General features: G+C 44.0%; 1 protein-coding gene across 1 annotated transcript; it reads left to right on the top strand.

The window, feature by feature from the left end:
* Positions 1-2,262: 2,262 nt before the first annotated feature.
* On the top strand, positions 2,263-22,679 carry LOC136523764 (zinc finger protein CONSTANS-LIKE 16-like). The gene is made up of 4 exons (XM_066517332.1): positions 2,263-2,352; positions 8,298-9,234; positions 22,227-22,291; positions 22,428-22,679. Exons 1-4 carry the CDS (start codon positions 2,263-2,265, stop codon positions 22,677-22,679), a joined length of 1,344 nt encoding a protein of 447 aa, XP_066373429.1.
* The last annotated feature ends 443 nt before the right edge of the window (positions 22,680-23,122 follow it).

The raw sequence follows: 23,122 nt of genomic DNA, 5'->3' as shown, positions 1-23,122 counted from the left end.
GCTCGGTGACGGTGGCCCGGTAGTGGCCAACGGTTGCAGCAAGGACTCCCTTGACCGAGTCCAAACGCCTCGTCGTCAAAGACAGCTGCTCCCTCACCGCTGCTGCAGATTCCTTCTCAGAGGCAAGCTCTCACTAGAGACCCTCAGCCAGCTCGTTCGCCCTATGGGCCTGCTCGACGGACGAAACCTCTGCATCCCGGGCCTTGGCGAGATCGGCCCTCAAACCATCCTTTTCTCGCTCCTTCTCCGCCAGAGACAGGCGGAGAGCTACAAGGGAGTTGGACAGACGCCCTTTTTCACCTTCCAGGCGCTCGATTTCCACCTTGAGCGCTTCAATCGCAGCATCTCGGTCGGAGACCTCACGAGTACAACGCTCTTCCATAACAACGCCCGTGTGATACCCCTGCGACCAGAGAGAGAAAAACCAAAGCGATCAGCAACGGAATCAAAAACAAGTCTAGAAGCGAACATACACAAAAAAAAGAAAAGGGGCAAACCACCGAAGACGCACCAGGCTCTGGTGTTCTAGATGAACACGGAGAAGTTGGAAGAAATCCATGTCCCTCAGATGTTGTTTGAAGCGATCTGTTCAAAGAAGAACAAACAAACACAAAACAATAAGGTGAGAAAAGCAAATCTCACGTTAAACACACCAACAACCAAAGACCACCTCCGACGTCTCCAAGAACAGCAAGATAACACTCCTCCCAACCTGAGATAGAGGTGTCGGAGGAGCCTACGAAAAAAAAACAACAACAACAGCTCAGGTCAGAGGGCAGATCAGAAACAGACAATAAAAACAGACCAAATGATGATCAAAATAAAAACATTCTATACTCACTCGGACCCGGCGCCACCAGCCTTGGCTGCCTCGGACCAAACCTAGTGCCGGCAGCGGCTGCTCGCTCCTCCGGGGTGAGGAGTCTAGCCATGACGTCACCTGCAAAGCAACAGATACACAGTATTAGAACTTGGTACAATACGAAAACAAATGAACCGGGCGAAGACAGTAAAACACAAAAATGCGCGCCGAACAGACTTACTCATAAAAAGCCCAGGCTGGGTAGCTTGCTGCGCCCCTTGGGCAGAAGTCTCCGCCATATCATGCGGCGAAGGCCCAAAGGGCCGGACCTCCTCAGCCAGCGGCCTGACAGGCAGAGGACTCGAAGAAGGCCAAGCCACCGGGGCCTGCTCAGCAAGCACGGCCTCCAGCTGCCCGACGTTGGCTGCCGGCACGGGCGAAGGCGCGGCAACGGCTGGAGACGAAGGAGCGTGCCACAAGACGGCCTCCGTGTCCTCTTCAGAGCTTGAGCACAGCCCGCCAAGAACGTCGGGCATAGGCTCGACGGCGCTACCTTCCGGCTGTTCGCCGACACTCATTGCACCATGCGAGGAGCACGCCGGGGCAGCGCTGGCTTCCGGACGCCCAGCACCGCTCACAGCTCCGCTCATAGGGCACACCAGAGCTACAAAAGAGCCACGATCCCCTCCGCTCGCAACCCGCGTGTCCGTTGACGGGACGGAAGAGCTCTCAATGTCTTCGCTGCCGGCGGAGGCAACGCCCGCACTACTGGCAGAAGACATGGCCGGCGCGATCAATGGAGCACCGCTCTTCTTATTCTTTTTCGCGGGCGCCCAAGCAACAACGGCGCCCTTCCTCTTCTTAGACTCGGCCTCTGCCGTAACATTCTTCGCGAAGGCCCTCTTCTTCTTCTTCTCAATCGAAGCCAGGACCTCGGCGGGAACCTCGCGCTCCCGGTAGACGATCCCGACCTCCTCAAAAACTCGATTGAGCCATGGCATGGTGCCCGCCACGGCCATCCGAGATGTGTACTCATGCTCGGAAATCTTGCCAACCAACCCCACGGCAGCTTCCTCAACCTCGGAGATGAAACTATCCTCTGTCACCCCCTCCCCCAAAGACTGACCGAAGCGTGGGAACGGAATCCCGGCCTCCGGCCCAAAAACAGGAACCTTCACCTGTTCCAGCCAAAAGGCTGGGTTGTTTTTGCCCAGGGGCTAGTAGTTGGAGGCCATAATCTCCTCCACCAGGTCACGGCCACCGGAGTAGCGGCATGCTGCCGCAAAAGCCTGATCACAAGCCTCCCTCGTCGGAGACACCTCCTCCGGTGGATCCACGCGCGTGAGCGGCGCCATCTCCTCCATCCTTGAAGTCAATGGATACTCTGAGACATCCACACCATCCTCGGTAGTGCTACGAACCCCGTAGGTCTTCACGTAGAACCATTACTCAAGCCAACCATGGTCCTACTTGCCCTTCTAGCAAAAAGAGATCTCCAGGTGGTCCGCGCCTTGGTTCCTCTTAGACATAAAAGTGCAACTACCGTACTGGTAGGTCACCTCCACCTCCTTGCCCTCTAGCACCTCCTTCTTCTTCTTCGGCTGCTTCTACAGCTCGTAGTACACACAGAAGGTGTCCACATCCGGCTCGGCACCATAAGAAACGCACGCCCAACAAAATTTGCTAAGCGTGAGGAAGGCAGTAGGAGTCAGATGATGGAGCTGGACATTGAAGGTCTCCAACACCCAGCGAAGGAAGGGGATGTAAGGAAGGCGGAGGCCGCAGGTGAAGAAGTCCCAAAAGACCACCGCATATCCCTCCTCTGGTTCCGGAACAGTCTGGCTAGGCGGAGGGATTTTTACCCTAGAAGAAGGAAAACATGATTCCTTCAACATCTCCACGATAGCCTCTTCAGTAATAGAGGAGGGGCCAAAATCCCAAGACTTTATCGCCATATCTCTAGAATCCGCAGCGATCAGGTCTTCGACAGACGTAGAGACACTCCCCAAATCCTCCTCCACTAGCTTTTCAAACTCCAACACGGAGGTAGAGGCAAGCATGCACTCCTCAAAGCGCGCACCCCAGCTGACGGCCCTAACACCAAGAAGGTGGCAGTAGGGTCCGAAAAAGGCGGGCCAGCGAGTTTGGGCGGAGGCGGAAAGGAATGCCACCGCGACAGCAGCCTAAGCGCGAGACGCAGGCAGAAAGACGGAACGCGCGAGGGCAGCAAAAGGCGAAAGCGAAGAGAGTAGAGAGCGATTTCTCAAATGCAACGAAAGCGAATGAGCAATGCGCGGGGGGGGGCCGCCACCAACAGCACCCTTATATAGGCAGCGGGCAGGTGGTCCGGCTCCCGCCATACAATGGTCACCTCCGGAAAATTTGCCTGCCTCACAACGGTCATCTCCGAAAAAGTCACAAGGTATGCAACGGAAACTGACACGGCATAAACGGCCACACTGTAGGACAACGACTAGATTTGCTGCCCAACGGCTACTCTCAACGAGACCAGCGGCCACGCTAGAGAGGGCTAGGGGGGAAGTAGCGGGGCCTCGCTCGAAGACGCCAATGAATGTGGCCTCCGCCCCCACAGATGCCTTTGGTCAATATGGCCTCCGCCCCCACGGATGCCTTTGGTCAAGGCGTTTTGAGCTCATGGCACGCTCCGGTGAACCATGGTCTCAAAAGGGGGGAACTATTGTAGCACGGCTTCGGCGGGTGGCGAAGGCCTCCGACAGCGAGGTGTCACCAAGGTACAACCAACCATCCAAGGCTGGACAACATTCACGGATGACGTCTTTGATCGTCTTGGGGCGGAGACCTGGCGCTGACTAAAGGAACTTTCCTGGCTATGCTCGTAGGGCACTGCAGGAGGCTCAGCGAGCTTGTCATGAATTTCGCCCAGGCCAGGCACAGACATCTCCGACCTATGCTCAGGCGGACGCCGCCCCGCTTCAGCTCACGGGTGTCTCCGGCGATGAGGACAGAGGCCGCCTTACCTCTGAACTAATTAAACAAACAATCTTGCCTAAGTGTGTGCAGGTACTCAAGCGTAGGCGCCCGTGGTCTGTGCGAGCACGCCAGCATGGCCCCCGCGCGGCCGAGCGGAGACCCACGGTAGACGTCTCCGACCGGACCGGCGGAGACCCACCAAGGTGACGGCGTGCCCCCGAAGACGTAGGCCAGCGTTAGGAACCATGGCCCCCGCACGGCCGGGCGGAGACATACGGATGATGTCTCCGACCGGACCGGCGGAGACCCGCCAAGGCTACGGCGTGCCCCCAAAGACGGATGCCAGCATCGGGAACCTAGGCCTTTGGGCCGAAGATTGAGGCACGGTGGGCCGGCCACCTATGAAGGCCCGTCACCTGGAAACGGTGTGGCAGGATTGCCCCGCAAACAAGAGACCAGTGGCGGAATATTCCAGGAATGTACCGTAGCAGTTGAGGGGCATTGTAATAAATTCCGTCAGGAAGTAGTTGAGCCCTATAAATAGGGAACACTTGTAACCGTGCGGATGGATGGTGAATGAATTAATGAAACCCTAGCTTTTCGTGCCATCTTCCCACAAGCTCACCTGTCGTGCCTATCCCGAGCCTCCGCCCGAGGGCAACGCCTGGCGGGCGGAGGCCTCTGTCTCCCTCACTCTGTCCGAAACCGCTAGTTTCAACAATAAGAAAAAGATGCAAGCGTGACTTGCAAAAGTACAGTTAATAAAAGACCTCGATGAATTCTTAAAGTGGAATGAAGAAAGTACTCCTATACAAATCAAGAAACAACTAGGTTCGCATTACATAATCATGTGAATGAAGTAAGTTATATATGTCTCCTCGTTCACAGGTTTTCTTAATGGTTCTTGAAATTATGGCAGTAAAGTTCATGCCATATTTCAAGGGGGGAGAATATTAAGATTAATTAAGAAAAATACTCTTCATTAAGAGTGAGATAAAGATTAATTAAGAAAGATACTCTTCATTAAGAGTGAGATAAAGATTAATTAAGATGAATGCGACCATTGGAGGAGTACAACGATCACAACAATGATACCCCTAAGCAGAGAAATAACTAAATTCCTAGGCCTTTTAAAGTTTTAACAGGAAGATAGCGTAGTCAGCCTAAAAGATGTTAAGGTGGTGCTTAAAGCGCCATATGTTGTTTCAACAGATTAAACCCAAAATAAGATATTTGAAGATACACCATTTTTTAGAAAAGACGAGAAGATCTGGGGAAGCATGGTATGTAGAGATATGTAGAGACCTAAGACTTGAAGAGAAGAGGGACTGTGTGCCCACTCCAGTGACTCAGGAGCAACAAGTTTCGCAATACCTGTTGATGTTGTATGACCAATACAACACCTGTTGTTAGCTATTCGAAGAAGATGAATAAATTAAACAAGGATCTTGTAATATAGGAGCCTGTAGAATCAATTACCTCTTGACAATGAAGAGCAACAACAGCCCCATATGAAAGTGCCAGTAGATGAGGCCCAGAAGGTCTCAAAGAATTAGTAAACCAATTTTTCTAATGACTATGAAGTCTATGTTAGTAAAGAAATTCAAATGTAGGGTGATTTCACCTTATTTAAAGAAGCCATGAGAAGCGTTTACTCGTTTAAATGGCAAGAAGCTATGGAAGTTGAAATGAATTAGATGAATACCAACGATTTTTTTGGGACTTATAAGTAATTCCTAATGGAGCCAAAACAGTAGGCTGTTTATGGGTCTACAAGACAAAATATGACTCCAAAGAGAATGTAGAAAGATATAAAGTTGAAATGAATTTGATGAATACCAATGATGTTTGGGACTTAGAAGTAATTCCTAATGGAGCCAAAATAGTAGGCTGTTAATGGGTTTACCAGATAAAATATGACTCCAAAGGGAATGTAGAAAGATATAAAGCACGACTTGTAGCAATATGCTTTATGCAAAGAGAATGAAAAGATTACGATGAGAGTTTTCTCTCCAGTCTCATGCAAGGATTCTTTAGAATCATAATGGTATTCATGGCTTATTATGATTTAGAAATACATCAGATGGATGTAAAGACGGCATTCCTCATCGGGGATTTATATGAAAACGTTTACATGGCATAACCCAAAAGGTTTTGTCGTGGAAGAAAAGAACATAAGGGATGCCACCTGTAGAAATCCATTTATGGGTTAAAAGTAAGTCTCTAGATAGTAGTATTTGAAGTTGATGAAACGTTAAGAAAGTTTAGGTTTTAAAGAAAATGAGAAGGACAATAGTGTTTATGCAAAGCTCAAGAAAGGAAAATTCACTTTCCACATCCTGTGAATAGATGACATTCTACTCATTAGTAGTGATGTTAATCTATCATTAGAGAAGAAGTTTTGTCCTCAAGTTTCAACGTGAATGATCTTGGTGAAGCGTCATTGGTTCTAGGAATCGAAATTCACCGAGATAGAAGAAAGTGGGGTATTAGAACTATCGCAAAGGCATACTTAGAAAAGATTCTAAAGAAATAAAGTATGCATGCGAGTAAACCTACGCCTGCTCCTGTAGTCAAGGGTAATAGATTTGGAAACTTTAAGTGTTCTAAGAACCGATATGCGATCGATCAAATGAATATGGAAAACATGCTATATATGTATAGGTAAATCGGCTAAAATAGCCGATGCAGTCATAGCAAATAAACAGAGTACATATCTTGATCATGAACAAGACCAATAATTGATAATTTCTAATATAAAGTCTTACCAGTGAGGTTCAACCGGATCAATGCAACTATGGTAATGTCATTAGATTAGATCTCATTAACTAATGAGCAATGTTTTTCTAAACAGTAAACGGTCTTTACACGGTCGCCCTTCGTTTAGCGTTTATGCTGTTTACATGGTGTTTAAACAAAGTTAAACGGTTTTGTACTTTTTAAAAAAAATACATATAATCATATATGTGCATGTAAAAAATCAAGTATTCTAGCATTTATACATATTTATCCGAGTAAAAATCAATTATTTTGGTATGTATATATATTTATACATGTGAAAAGAACCCAATATAGATATTTATGCATGTAACATATCAAGTGTACATATTTATAAATATAATAAATTTAAGTATACAAATTTATCCATACAAAATTGAACTAAATTTACCTCGTGTTCGCCTAAACAACCGTTTAAACAGTTGTTTAGCCCGTTAATACCGTTTATCTCCGTTCTGTTTAGGCCGTTTAGACCGTTTTTTCCGTTTTTTTACCGTTTAAACGGTCAACCGTTTAATTTCTGTTTACCCCCTAAATAAAATAGTTTACCACCGTTTACCGTTTAGTGGCCGTTTAATCGGTCGTTTAGTCCGTTTAGGCGAACACTGCTAATAAGTTTAGTCAAGATTGAAACATGCCTTTGAATGCATACTATGTTTGATTGGAATAGAAATAGAACAACCGATCTAGCGGAATTAAGCCATCAATCATAAGATTTAAAGCGTGACTAGACTAGAAGATGATCAATTAAGATGATATGATGCCGATCTATCTCTATTTCAGTCAGGTGAATCAACCAAAAAACAGCAAGAAAATCCTTCTAATCTTAGCAGATTCGATAACCGGTGATATTGTATTAAACAACAAGTTATTTAACACAAGATCGATAGCTTTGATCTATCTTATGATTCGTAAGGGATCAATCAGCTGATACAGTTTTACAAACTACGATACAAATCGATAACTAACTTATATTACGGCCCATAAAAGATCAATAAGCTGATGTAGCTTTACAAGCACAATACAAGTCGTGACGGTACTCACAAGCAAGCTAGAGGTCGATCAGTCGATGCAGCCCTATTTGCTGAAAAACTCGCCGAGATCTATAGGACTCCTACTCCTAATGCGATGACGAAAGCCGGAAAGATTGTATTGATTGAATGTTCGTCTCTTTTTACAATAACCAAGATCTAATATTTATACCCAGAATCTAAACATGAATCCTACTCAAATACGACTCGTTACAATTCTCGGAATAAAAGAAAAATTTCTAACTTAATAATAACTTAGACCCTAATTTTTCTTATTCATAGGGTCTGACACGTCTCCTTGGCGCCACTCAAGTATAGCCCATTGATGCCGTCTGCTGACGTCATCCATAAAATAGTCAATTCTGATATTATATCTAAATTAGCTGATACTGATTCTCATCCAATCGATTCTTTGATGACACAATCCTGAAAACTTCGAGTTCCCGCGTTATTCTTCTCAAATTTTGGTGTAAACAAAGAGTTAATCGTTGACTAGTTAAAATTAATTAAAACTAACTCTAGTGCATCCGAAAAGGCTAATCAGTGGCTAATTTTTTAGCAAAGTTTATTTGTTAGCTAACTAGACAACCACAACTAATTTTTAGTTCAACTAACAGGGAAAATGAGTCCAAGAAAGACTTTTCTCCCCTTGCCTGCGCGGTCCCACTGCCAGCAGGAACCCACAGCAAATGTGAGAACGATTGGGGGGAAAGGGGGCTCTAGGCGTTGCGTAGCTAAACTTGACGGACGACGCGTTCCTGTGCCAAGGCTGCGACACGTCGGTGCATTCCGCGAACCCGCTCGCGCGGCGGCACGAGCGGCTGCGCCTGCAGCCGGCGTCTCCGCTGCGGACGCCTCCTCGCACGGGGGCGGCGGCGAATAATAAGCGCGAGCGTCACGACGAGGTGGTGCCCGCGTGGTTCAGGCGCAAGGCGCGCACCCCGCGCGACGGGCACGCCAAGAGCGTCGGCGGGCAGGCGTTGTCGCGGCGCCTCGTGGTGCCGCATGCGGCGGCAGGCGGGGACTCGCCGCCCGACGATGGTCGGAACGGCGAGGGGGAGTTTGAGGCCGAGGAGGAGCAGCTTCTGTACCGCGTGCCCATATTCGACCTAGCCCTAGCCGAGTTCTGCTCGCCCCCGCCTCTTGAGGACGCGGCTGCTCTCGCGTCGTCCTGCAACGAAGACGGCGCCGTCGAGGACCCCGCGAAGCCGGATCCAGTGACACCTACAGCGGCACCAGTGGTCCAGTTCTTCCCCAACGGCGGCCATGCCAACTTCGAGCCCACCGACGCGGACATGGAAGCCCTCCTCGGGCACGGCCTGGACGACGGCAACAAGGAGGGCTCGTCGTTCTATATGGAGACGCTGGGCCTCCTGGACCCAGTGGAAGTGGGTGACGACGCCACGCGAGTCAAGGTGGAGACCAACGGCGGCAGTAGTGCCTGCGAAGCCAGTGGCACGCTGGCCTGCGCCCTCGAGCTGCTGGACCCAGAGGCATCTGACGAGATGATGCTCGACATCGACTTCAACTACGGCTCGCCTCTGGACACGACGACGACGGACGAGAAGGCCGCGAGCAGCGACACGGGGGCCGCCGACGCTCAGTTCTTGCAGACGAGGCTCTCGCTCACCCTCAACTACGAGACCATCATCCAGAGCTGGGGGACACTGCTAGAGAACAGACTTTAGAACGATGTCCCAATTTGATATTAGCCTCGGCATTTTTTCCCCCGGGACTAAAGGTCCCTGCCCAACGGTCGTCCGCGGGGCAGAGATCTTTAGTCCCGGCTGGTATTACCAGCCGGGACTAAAGCTTTTAATCCCGGTTTGGCCTCCTAACCGGGACTAATTATCCCGGCCTATAATCCAGCTCATTTCTTCCTCCCCGAGCCCTAGCCATTCCATTCAAACTCACTGCCTCTGTTCTTCAGCTTACTGTTGTTCTTGCTCTCTCCCCCTCCATTGGTGTTGCTCTTCGATTTTAGAGGTAACAAACTTAATTCTCTTATGTTTTATCAGTAGCTTATCTCATGTTGCGATGTAGATGCATGTGTAACTTTATATGTTGGACTTTATTAGGATTTTATATGTCATTTTTAGCTCAAAATCACATGATGATTTGCATATATGTTTGTATAAACAAAAGTTAAATTAGTTCATCAAAATCACGTCTCGCTTGTCCTCGCTGGAGCACGCGCCATCCTCGTCCTCGGTGGCTTACGTGATCTTAGAATTAATTTTTCCATTAAATGAAAAACTTAGAAAATTGTTAGAAAATTGTAGAAAATCCGTACTAGTTGAACTTGCGGACCGTGTTCAGCTCGGCAAGCATGTTCTCTGCCGAGCAGTAACGGACGTCAAGGAGGAGCTTTGATTCTACGAGGGAGAGCGGCAACGGTCGTGGAAGACCGTGTTCCCTTTCTCGTAGAATCGGAGCTCTTCCTTGGCCAAGTACGGTGCCGTCCGGTGGAGAAATGCTCGCCGAGATGATCAAGTAAGCAAGGTCAACTAGTACAGATGGTTATTTATTGAAACATGTTTTTGAGCTATAATTTGATGGATATTTGATAACTTCAGACCTACAAATGTCATCTACAAATGTTATTATCCTCGGCAATCTAAACGCCCGCGAGCTCGCCGATATCGAGCAGGTCACTTAGAATTATTTTTTCCATGAAATGAAATACTTAGAAATCATGCCTTTTATTTTTTAGAATTAAATTTTCCATGAAATGAAAAACTTAGAAAATAGTTAGAAAATTGTAGAAAATCCGTACTAGTTGAATTTGCGGACCGTGTTCAGGTCGGCGAGCATGTTCTCTGCCGAGCGGTAACGAACATCAAGGATGAGCTTTGATTCTATGAGGGAGAGCGGCAACGGTCGTGGAAGACCGTGTTCCCTTTCTCGTAGAATCGGAGCTCTTCCTTGGCCAAGTACGGTGCCGTCCGGTGGAGAAATGCTCGCCGAGATGATCACGTAAGCAAGGTCAACTAGTACGGATGGTTATTTATTGAAACATGTTTTTGAGCTATAATTTGATGGATATTTGATAACTTCAGACCTACAAATGTCATCTACAAATGTTACTATCCTCGGCAACCTAAACGTCCGCGAGCTCGCCGATATCGAGCAGGTCACTTAGAATTATTTTTTCCATGAAATGAACTACTTAGAAATCATGCCTTTTATTTTTTAGAATTAAATTTTCCATGAAATGAAAAACTTAGTAAATTGTTAGAAAATTATAGAAAATCCGTACTAGTTGAACTTGCGGACCGTGTTCAGCTCGGCCAACATGTTCTCTGCCGAGCGGTAACGGACGTCAAGGAGGAACTTTGATTCCACGGGGGAGAGCGGCAACGGTCGTGGAAGACCGTGCTCCCTTTCTCGTAGAATCGGAGCTCTTCCTTGGCCAAGTACGGTGCCGTCCGGTGGAGAAATGCTGGCCGAGATGATCACGTAAGCAAGGTTAACTAGTACGGATGGTTATTTATTGAAACATGTGAAATCCGTACTAGTTTTGTTTAAATATATCATTTTAGAAAATATGAAATTTACGCTAGTTTGCAAAAATAAGTATAGAAAGTAGATGACAACTGGTACCGGATCCTCGGCATCTCGTTCGGTTGCGAAACGACTGATGCCAGAACTCCCTCTCATTATCTGCGGCAAGTGTAAGCAGAAGATTGTGATGGAGTACCGAGTCAAGAGACAGGGACCCAACAAGGGTCGTGTTTTCTATAAGTGTCCGGATCGCGATGTGAGTTTCTTACGCATTTTATAAATATGGCTAATTGACCTGCTTTTCTTGAATATTTTTTACTAAATATTTTTTGGCTTTAATTTCAGTGGGAGGGCAATGGATGCGATGGTTGGTACTGGGAGGAAAATTATGCTACATACGTGCAGAATTTGGGTGCGCTTGAGGTAGCGGCTGCTGATGATGAGGCAGTGAGCCAGCAGGAGAAGCTTATTGATATTCAACAGAAGAATGATTTGTCTGTTTTAGTTGTGTACGATCACGAAATAATTATGTTACTGAAGTGCATTGTAGTTTTAGTTTGTTTAGTGATAGTTGGGATTGCTTACGTTGTAGCCAGGCTTAGTTAATTAATCAACCGTGTGTGTGTCATCTATGTTGTGTAATAAAATACTTAATTTTGTTCAAGGTTTTCATAATTTGTCGTGTAATGCAGATTATGTCACGCCATTGGATGTATAATGCCGATCGCCGCTCCCAAGACTTTATTGAGGGCGTGCACTATTTCTTAGGTGTGGCCGAGGCAAATAATCGGGATGGTTTCATGTGCTGTCCATGTGTCATATGTAAGAATTTAAAGGAATATTCAAGCTCAATGAGTCTTCATTCACATTTGCTTAAGTCAGGTTTCATGTCAAACTATATATGTTGGACTAAGCATGGAGAAAGTGGGGTCATGATGGAAGAAGGTGAAGGAGAAGATTTAGACATTGATGACATTATTGCTCAGTATGCTGCCTTTGATGATACTACAATGGGGGAGAGATGAAGAAGAGGTAGCGACAGAAGATGATTTTGGTGATGCTCTTGGCGATGCCATTCGTGATGCACAACAAGAATGCGAAAGTGAAAAAGAGAAAGTTAAGTTCGAGCGCATGCTTGAGGATCATAGGAAGTTGCTATACCCGACGGCCGAAGAGGGGCAAAAAAAACTGGGTACAACACTGGAATTGGTACAGTGGAAGGCAAAGAATGATATATCCAACAAGACATTTAGGAATTTATTGAACCTCATAAAGAAGATGCTTCCGAAGCCAAATGAATTGCCCACCACTACGTACGAAGCAAAAAAGGTTGTCTGCCCTTTGGGATTAAAAATCCAGAAGATACATGCATGTCCTAATGACTGCATCCTCTACCATGGCAATGAATACGAGAATTTGGATGAATGCTCGATATGTAAAGCAGCGCGGTATAAGATCAGGCGCGATGATCCTGGTGACGTCGAGGGTGAACAACGTCCTAGAAAGAAAATCCCTGCCAAGGTTATGTGGTATGCTCCTATAATACCTCGCTTAAAACGTTTGTTTAGAAATAAAGACCATGCAAAGTTGTTGCGGTGGCATAAAAAGACCGTAAGGTAGACAATATGCTGAGACACCTAGCTGATGGGTCCTAGTGGAGAGCGATAGACAGGGAATTTCCAGAGTTTGCAAATGAGGCTAGAAACTTAAGGTTCGCCTTAAGTACAGATGGTATGAATCCTTTTGGGGAGCAGAGCACTAGTCATAGCACTTGGCCAGTTACTCTATGTATCTACAACCTTCCTCCATGGTTATGTATGAAGAGGAAGTTCATTATGATGCCGATCCTCATCCAAGGTCCGAGGCAACCTGGCAACGACATTGATGTCTATCTGAAGCCATTAGTTGAAGAACTTCTAGTTTTATGGAACAAACTAGGTGTACGTGTCTGGGATGAGTACAAACAAGAACACTTTGACCTACGAGCAATGTTGTTTGTAACAATCAATGATTGGCCTGTTTTAAGTAATCTTTCAGGTCAGACAAACAAAGGATATAATGCATGCACACATTGTTTTGATGACCTTGACAATATATATTTGAAAAGATGTCGAAAGGTCATGTACCTTGGCCATCGTCGATTCCTTCCTTTGAATCACCAAGTAAGAAAGAAAGGTAAGCATTTTAAAGGTAAGCCAGACCACCGAAAGAAGCCTCATAACCGAACCGGAGAAGATATACTCGTAATGGTCAAGGATGTGAAAGTAGTATTTGGAAAGGGACAAGGCAGCGAATCTGTTCCCAAAGATGCTAAGGGACACGCACCTATGTGGAAGAAGAAGTCCATCTTTTGGGAGCTACCCTATTGGCAAGTCCTAGAGGTCCGCAACGCAATCGACGTGATGCACCTGATAAAGAATCTTTGTGTGAACCTATTAGGATTCATGGGTGTGTATGGGAAGCCAAAGGATTCACTTGAAGCACGCCAGGACTTGCAGGGCATGAAAGAACGAGACAACCTTCATCCAGAGAAGACAGATGATGGACATCATTACTTAAGTCCTGCTAGCTATACACTTAGCAAAGAAGAGAGGGACAGCATGTTCGAATGTCTAAACAGCATCAAGGTCCCATCGGGATTCTCCTCTAATATAAAGGGTATAATAAATGTGCCAAAGAAGAAATTCCTAAATTTAAAGTCCCACGACTGCCACGTGCTTATGATGCAATTGCTTCTAGTTGCTTTAAGAGGAATTCTATCTCCACATGTACGTCTAGCCACCGTGAAGCTATGTGCATTCCTCAATGCAATTTCTCAGAAGGCAATCAATCCAGTGGAACTAGCTACTCTACAGAATGATGTGGTTCAATGTCTTGTCAGCTTTGAGTTGGTGTTCCCTCCATCCTTCTTTAATATCATGACACACCTCCTAGTTCATTTGGTGAAGGAGATTAGTATTCTTGGACCTGTGTTCTTACATAACATGTTCCCCTTCGAGAGGTTTATGGGAGTCTTGAAGAAATATGTGAAAGTCCGTTCTAAGCCTGAAGGAAGCATCGCCCAGGGCTATGGAACAGAGGAGGTCATTGAGTTCTATGTTGACTTTATTCCTGACCTTGCCCCGATTGGCGTTCCCGAATCGCGACACGAGGGGAGACTCAGTGGTAAAGGAACTTTAGGGAAGAAAACATATATTGGCATGGAAGACAATTATTTCAATAAAGCACACTACACAGTTCTTTAGAACTCGTCATTGGTGCATCCGTACATCGAGATACATAAGGAGTTCTTACGATCCAAGTTTCCAGGGAAGACTGAAGCTTGGATTACGCGTCAGCACATGGAAAGTTTCAGTGGTTGGTTGCGAAAAGAATGGCGATGACAATATTGATGAGCAACTATATTTGTTGGCTAGGCAACCATCATGGCATATCCTCACGTACTAAGGGTATGAGATAAATGGGAATACATTTTACACAGTTGCCCAAGATAAAAGGAGCACCAATCAAAATAATAGTGTTCGCATAGATGGCACAAATCTAAATGGGAATATACAAACATATTATGGCCACATAGAAGATATATGGGAACTAGACTACGCACCTAATTTTAAAGTCCCTTTGTTCCGGTGCTAATGGGTGAAGCTGACCGGAGGAGGGGTAACAGTCGATAAAGAGTATGGAATGACAACAGTGGACCTCAACAATATTGGGTACAAAGACGAACCATTCGTCCTTGCTGCCGATGTGAGTCAGATGTTCTATGTGAAAGACATGTCTACAAAATCAAAGAGAGGAAAAAACGAAGACATCAACTCAATGATCAATGAGCCAAAGCGCCACATAGTTCTTTCTGGGAAAATAAATATAGTGGGAATTGAAGACAAGTCAGACATGTCAGAAGATTATGAAAGAAATATCCGAATTCCACCCTTCGTAGTGAAGAAAGATCCAAGCATCATGTTAAATGATGAAGACACTCCATGGTTACGACAAGATCATAACCAAGGGTCATACGTCAAGAAAAAATTCACTGTTGCGCCCGCATGAGACAACGATGCAAATCCTAGATTGTCTCTAATTGAAAAGTTTTGAATACCAAGTTTGTTCAGCTCATCAAGATATACAATCCTTATATAGGTCATTTTTTCATTTGAGAAAGTTTGAACAAAATATAGTTCAAATTTTACAAGTGTGTGACATAGTTTTAGAAAGTCTATATGAGATTCAAGAATTTGTGACTAATGTTTGATAAAACTTTCTTAAATGGAAAAATGAGCTATGTAACAATTGTAGATCTTGCTGAGATGATCAAACTTGGTATTCAGAGATTTTTCATCTGAGGTCATTTAGTGTCTCATTTGAGCAAGTTTGACCAAGTCAAATTTGGTCAAATGAAAAAACAACACTTTGACTCTAGTATTATGAACTCTAAATGACTTCAAATTGAAAAGTTTTGAATTTTAAGTTTGTTAAAATCATCAAGATCTACAATTGTTGTTTTGGTCAACTTTCCATTTGAGATAGTTTGGACGGTTCAAATTTGTGATTTTTAAATTTCGACGCCTACAAACTAGTTTTCGGAACCCTAGATTGTCTCCAATTGAAAAGTTTTGAATACCAAGTTTGTTCAGCTCATCAAGATATACAATCCTTATATCGGCCATTTTTTCATTTGAGAAAGTTTGAACAAAATAAAGTTCAAATTTCACAAGTGTGACATAGTTTTAGAAAGTCTATATGAGAATCAAGGATTTGTTACTAGTGTTTGATAAAACTTTCTCAAATAGAAAAATGAGCTATGTAACAATTGTAGATCTTGCTGAGATGATCAAACTTGGTATTCAGAGATTTTTCATCTGAGGTCATTTAGTGTCTCATTTGAGCAAGTTTGACCAAGTCAAATTTGGTCAAATGAAAAAACAACACTTTGACTCTAGTATTCTGAACTCTAAATGACTTCAAATTGAAAAGTTTTGAGTACTAAGTTTGTTAAAATCATCAAGATCTACAATTGTTGTTTTGGTCAACTTTCCATTTGAGATAGTTTGGACGGTTCAAATTTGTGATTTTTAAATTTCGACGCCTACAAACTAGTTTTCAAAACCCTAGGTTTTCTCCAATTGAAAAGTTTTGAATACCAAGTTTGTTCAGCTCATCAAGATATACAATCCTTATATAGGCTATTTTTCATTTGAGAAAGTTTGAACAAAATGTAGTTCAAATTTCACAAGTGTGTGACATAGTTTTAGAAAGTCTATATGAGAATCAAGGATTTGTGACTAGTGTTTGATAAAACTTTCTCAAATAGAAAAATAAGCTATGTAACAATTGTAGATCTTGCTGAGATGATCAAACTTGGTATTCAGAGATTTTTCATCTGAGGTCATTTAGTGTCTCATTTGAGCAGCTCATCAAGATATGCAATCCTTAATGAAAAAACAACACTTTGGCGGGCTGCAAAAATTTCAGGCCTTCAGTCCCGGCCCAGGCCAGGAACCGGGACTAAAGGGTGGGCGGAATTGCCCGCCCAAAAATACCTTTAGTACCAGCTGGTAACACTAACCGGGACTAAAGATCCTTTAGTCCCGGCTGGTAAGCCGAGCCGGGACTAAAGGGTTGGACCTTTAGTCCTGGTTCCGCTTATCAGCCGGGACTAAAGGATCTTTAGTCCCGATTGGTGTTACCAGCCGGGACTAAAGGGTCCTGGCCTATATATATCGACCGGTTCATCTTCTACTTTTCGATCTACAATCGATCTCGTCGTCTCTGCAGCACCCGCACGCGCCGCCGTCGTCGTCTAACCCCGCCCGACCTCGATCGTCGTCTCTGCCACGCCCGTGCCGCCGTCGTCATCGAGCCCCGCCCGGCGGCCGTCGATTCTCCGCCATACGTCGTCCTCGCGCGGCTCTGCTCGGCCCCGTGGCCGGCCAGCACGCGCCCAGCCGCCATGCATGCATGGCCATGCATCCATAGCCTGTTTTATTTAGATAGTTTTTTATATACTTTTTAGATTGTTTTTTAGATAGTTTTTTAGGTAGTGTTTGATATATATGTTAGATTTAAATGTATTAAAATTTAATTAGTAGTTTATTCTTAGTTTTTAGATAGTTTTTTATATATGTTAATTAGATTTAAATGTATTAAAATTTAATTAGTACTTTATTTAGATAGTTTTTTAGATAGTTTTTATTATAGTTTTTTATATATTTAGTAATTATTATTCTATCTCTCTCTCTATATGTGTTAGATTTAATTTTGATTTAGTAAAATTCTATCTATGTATATATGTTAGGTTTAATTAGATTTAGTAATTAATTCTATCTAGAGATTCTATATGTATACATATATATATATATATATATATATATATATATATATACTTAATTATTTCTATGTGTATATATACATGTACTTAATTATTTCCATGTGTTGAGGGAGAGAGAGAAAATTGTATCTAGAGAGACATTCTATGTGTTATCACATGCATATCTAGAGATATATACATATGCACTTATTCTATGTGTAGAGAGAGAGAGAAAATTGTATCATTCTATATGTATATATACATGTACTTATTTTCATGTTTTTTTTGATCGAAAGTGTTTTTTATTCGATTCCAAAGCCTATACCTTATTATTGTTTATCCTTATGAAATATTATGTGTTATTATATTTAATTGGATTTAGTAATTCTATATGTGTTATCACATGTACTTATATTATGTGCTATAGTAATTCTATCTATGTGTTATCTTGAAGATACAAATGGCTGCTCCGGATGATAACTTGAATGATGACATAATAGCGAATATTATCAATGCCGGCACCAATGTGGATGACACGAGTCAGTACTTTACTGATTATGATGATATCCTGAATATGCCGGTGGTTGAAGATCAACAAATTGTCGTGCAAGAAAATACTGGCGAGGTATATTCGATTATCTATCATCTCTTATAGATGCATACGTACGTATATTTGTTGTTAATCGTTGTGTTTATACTCATGTAGCCGGTCTCTGGATCTACATCAACCATCGGCAAGAGTAGAAAAGTCCAAGGGCCAAAAAAGTCATTAGAGGGCCGTTTCATAATATCAGAATTCGACACCGACACCAGCAAACCATTGGGACCACATGCTTAGACATATGTCAATCAATGTGGGTTCATTGTAAGGGATAGGATCCCAGTTAGTGCTCGTGAATGGAAGCAGAAGATATCCGCTCCTAATGTTAGTTTTGTATCTGATCATGACAAGAACCTAGCTTAGAGAGATATCACTCAGCATTTCACATTACAAGCAGATGATGCTTTGAAGGAGTTAGTGAGGGATTGGACAATGAAGAAGATGGCAACATTGTTCCAGAGTTGGAAGAAGACATTGTATAAAAAGTTTATCTTGAAGAATGAAACGCCGAATTTCAATGCTAATGCGTTTGTCAAGTTGGAGTCCCATTGGGATGACTTCGTACAATACAAGACATCTCAAGAGAGTGAGGAACGTGTGATGAGGAATCAGTAGAATGCCCGATAAAAGCAATACCATCATCGCATGGGATCAGGTGGTTATAGGAGTGCTATTCCCAAGTGGCAGAACCTAGAAGCAGAGATTACTGCCAAGGTAATCATACCTGAAACAATAGAGAAGAACTGGCCTCAACGCGCGAAGAATTGGTTCTACGCTCATGGGGGAAGCCTAGACCCAGACACTGGCAAGCTAATTTTCGGCCAAAAAATTGAGAGAGCAACACAGAGACTAGCTTGTGCTAGGGAAGAAGCTGATAGTGGTGTTTTCAAGCCCAACAGAGAAAAGGATGAATTGACATATGCCCTAGAGAATCCTGAACACGGTGGTCGAACAAGAGGCTATGGGGCGGTTCCGTGGCTACAAGCATTCCCAGTAGATAGGGATACCTACAGAAGCCGCCAGAGAAAGAAGGATGAGGAGGCAGACCGAATCCGTGTATTGGAGCAATTTGTTAATGAGTCACGACAAGCATTACTTGAATCACGTGAACGAGAAAATCTCTTGAGGCAAGAATGCAGGAGGAGATCAAGAGGCAAGTGCAGCTAGCAATGAGTCAAATGCAATCGACGACGGGAGTCACCATTAGCCCCGTTGGTTAGATGAAAAGCAGTTGTGCTTCCATGGAGCTACCAGTTATTCAAGGTGATGCTGGGTCGTGCTTCCCTGTTGATGACATTACCGAGCCTCTAACAACATGTGAGCTGCACATTCCAGATGGTAATAATGCATCAATCATGGTGGCTGTCGGGGTTGTATCTCCAATAGACCGAACGAAGACACCAAGAATCCATGGGTCAGTTATTCAACCTGGATATGCTAGTGTCTCGGTCGATAGAGTGCTCAAAGGTTACAGCAATGTTTCTCTTGACATTGAAGGCGGTGATGGGGAGAAGACACTAGGAGAAGCAGAGAAGACATTTATTCAATGGCGCAAATGCTTCATCATCATTCCTGGGGCGCCACCGCTTCCCCTACCTCACCCTAGGTACGAATGATAGTGAATGAAATATTATTTTTCCATTAATTTTATATTGGCTTCAAAAATAATTGACCACAACTTGTTTTTGTAGCAGGGTCTCCCCCTAGCCTAGCCCAATCATTCATTCCCCATCACATCACAGCGTCGTGGGGGGGGCGAGACGACTTCATCCCCACGGCGATCTCCAACTCCTACACCGGCCCCATCGCCTCCACAACGATCTCCAACTCCTACACCGGCCCCACCGCCTCCACAACGATCTCCAACGCCTCCACGCCGGACTCCAACACCGGCCTCATCGCCTCCACGCCGGTCTCCAACACCGCCCCCACCACCTCCACAGCGACGCACTACAAAGACGTCTAAGGTCCCGGCGGCAAAGAAGACCCCCAAAAAAAGAGTTATTTCTCAAGAAATACTTCCTAAAAAGACTGATGAGCAAATAGCAGCTGAAGAAGGCAAAAAAGTGAAAGATTTTTTTATAGATATCCAAAAGCAGAGACAAGCGAAGCTTAAGGAGAAGTCGTACTTTTACATACCACGAGATCAGCTGAGACAGAAGGTCGAAGCTCACAAGAAAAAGATGCTTGAAGTTCGTAAGCCACCGCCACTATCAGACTATGACCGCTCCCTCGTGAAGTCACATGATGCACATAAGAAAAGGAAAAGAGCATCAGGGAAGGATGTCCCACAGCTCAGACAACAGAAGCAACCAATGTAAAATCTTGTTGTTGCTAATCAATATGGTTCCAACATAGAAGTCTATTGACCAGACAACTCTGGAGAAGTGTCGGTTCAAGACCTTAATGATTTTTTTGAACAAACTGGTTTAACCTTGGATCAAGTGATGGGCAAAGCTCCAATCCAGAACCTGGAAGTTGATACCTGGAAGACTTATAAATTTGGCAAAAGTCTGTACAACCCTATGGCCCTGAATGAATTGGGTACGCAAATGTACTTGCTCAACAAGTGGTACATGCAGGCGTGTGGCAGGGGTGAGCAGTGGATCTTTGTCAGATTTAGAGACCATCATTACTTCCGTGGAGATGACATCTTACATATTAGTTTCGAAGAATTGCATCAACTATTCCACTTGGACGCTCTGGACAAATCAATCATTAGCTCCTTTTGTTTGTAAGTGATTCTTACTTTTATTTAATAAACTCACTTCCATGCGTACGTGTATATAATTATCCTCACATGTAACTTATATTTATATAAAGATTCCAGATGTCAGAGCTCCAAAGAATACAAGACACCAGTGTTGGCTTCATTGATCCTTATATCGTATTCAAAACCGATATTATTGTCAAGGACCACTGGGTATCTGAAGCACAGACGAATATCATGAAGTTCTTCGTGAAGCAGCACGACAAGACAACAATACTTTTTCCGTACAACTTTGAGTAAGTGTTAATAATAATGTAGTCTACACATTTTATGTAATATCAATACAACTTATATGCATGTACGTGTGTGTATAAACCAATGTAGGTTTCACTGGATACTCATTGTCATTGAGTTAAACTCAAGTCAGTTAGTAATCTTGGACTCATTGAGAAAAGAGCGAGCACTATACCAAGATATGATAGACATTATCTAGGGGTAATTTCGATCTCTCGCGCACAACTATTATTGAATAGACTTTGCCATAATTTATTAACGATCGTACATTATTGGTCGCACAGGGTTTGGAAAGAGTTTATTCGGCAACACCGCAAGAATTATAAGGCACCACTTAATGTAGTTGAAATACCAGTAAGTAGTACTATATATACTTCCCCACGTGTTTAATTACTATATCGTACTTCAATTTACGTGTGAGATGATGAGAATAATCTTCTTCTCGTACAGTGGTGTTTGCGGCAGGAACCAGGTAATAACTTGTGTGGATACTACGTTTGTGAATTTATCGCTGCATACATAAGAAGAACTCCTGAAGATGTCCTCAGAGTACGTATATATCAATTTTTTATTTATTTTTAAATGAATATATATATATATATATATATATATATATATATATTAATACTTTTCCTTTTATTTCAAATGCAAGACTGAATGGTCGAAACGAAGGGTCATACAAAAAGACTATCTGAAAGCAGTTCAAGAGTCAATAGCAGGATATCTTCTAGAAAAAGTGCTAAATCCCAACGGCGAGTTCTACTTTGATCTAAGGAACTAATGATGTAAATTAAATGTTTATTGATATCGTTATTTTCAAGAACAAGATTATGAAAGTGTTGTATATATACATATATATCTATAATATATATAGTTTCATACTTTATTTGAATATAATAATGCTCGAGATGAGAATTAGATGTAATTATATGCGTGCGTGTATTTATATTAGCAGCGTAGAATACGTACATAAAAATATATTATATATTAAACAAATATGTGTAACTGAACTGAAAACAAATTAAACAAAAAAAAAGAAAAAGAAAAAAAACCTTTAGTCCCGATTGGAGTTACCAACCGGGACTAACACCAACCGGAACTAAAGGTCCTTCTTTAGTCCCGGCTCGATGACCCGGGACTGAAGGTTCCACCTTTAGTTCCGGGATCATTGTCCCGGTGCGGTAACCGGAATTAAAGATCGTTATCGTCCGGGACAACAAGTCCATTCTGTAGTAGTGGGAGGTAGTCGTGGACCAGCGGCGGCGAGCGACCACACGTCAAGCTCGACGACAGCTGGCCCCACGACTACACGGTACGTTCAATTCGCGCGCTTTACAGCACGTGCGTAAACACTCACATCATCGAGAGGCGTACGTGACATTGCGTGCATGCACAGGTTCACTCGGAGTGATTGTTAACGTCGAATTCGATTCTGGTTGTGAATACAGAACATGTGGGTTGTGGGAGGAGTGGTCGGCCACGGCGGCGAGGACCTGCTGGGAACGACGAGGCTGGGGATGGACGGCGGGCGGGAGGCCCGAGTGTCGCGGTACCGGGAGAAGCGGAGGACGCGACTCTTCTCCAAGAAGATCCAGTACGAGGTGCGCAAGCTCAACGCCGAGAAGCGGCCACGGATGAAGGGCCGCTTCGTCAAGCGCGCCACCGCCTGTGGCAGCCTCGCCATCGCTGGCCTCGCTTAATGCCGCCGGCATGCATGCTTCATGCTTGGTTGTGCCTGCGTGGCTGCATACCGGAGCTGCGAGACCGCGTGCTACTCGTCCATCGTCATGAAATGATGACAAGAACAAACTACTCGCCGAAGCTGCTTTTTAGCTGATTCAACTCAAATCAAAAAGAAATTGCCTGTTTTCTTTTCAAGGATCAGTTCGCCAATTTAATCATTTTAAGCTGGTGCCTTCGAGTGGCACCTGCTTGCTTGTGGCGATGGTCGAGTAATAATACTAGCGCGCAGTAGTGCTAGCTAAGTGAATTGTGATGCTTGGTTGGACAGTTCGGAGGTTTTTTTGCCCCTGTTTCAGAGGGTCTGTCATCTGGTCGCCTTTTTGCACATGAAGAATATTGGCTCTTGTTTTTTTTTGGATTCGCCAAACACATACTGTACCTCCAAATAAGAACATATATA

The sequence above is a fragment of the Miscanthus floridulus genome, chromosome 18 (genome assembly GCF_019320115.1).
Source record: "Miscanthus floridulus cultivar M001 chromosome 18, ASM1932011v1, whole genome shotgun sequence".
In the NCBI taxonomy this organism is placed as follows: Eukaryota; Viridiplantae; Streptophyta; class Magnoliopsida; order Poales; family Poaceae; genus Miscanthus; species Miscanthus floridulus.
This window is presented reverse-complemented; position numbering and strand designations above follow the sequence as displayed.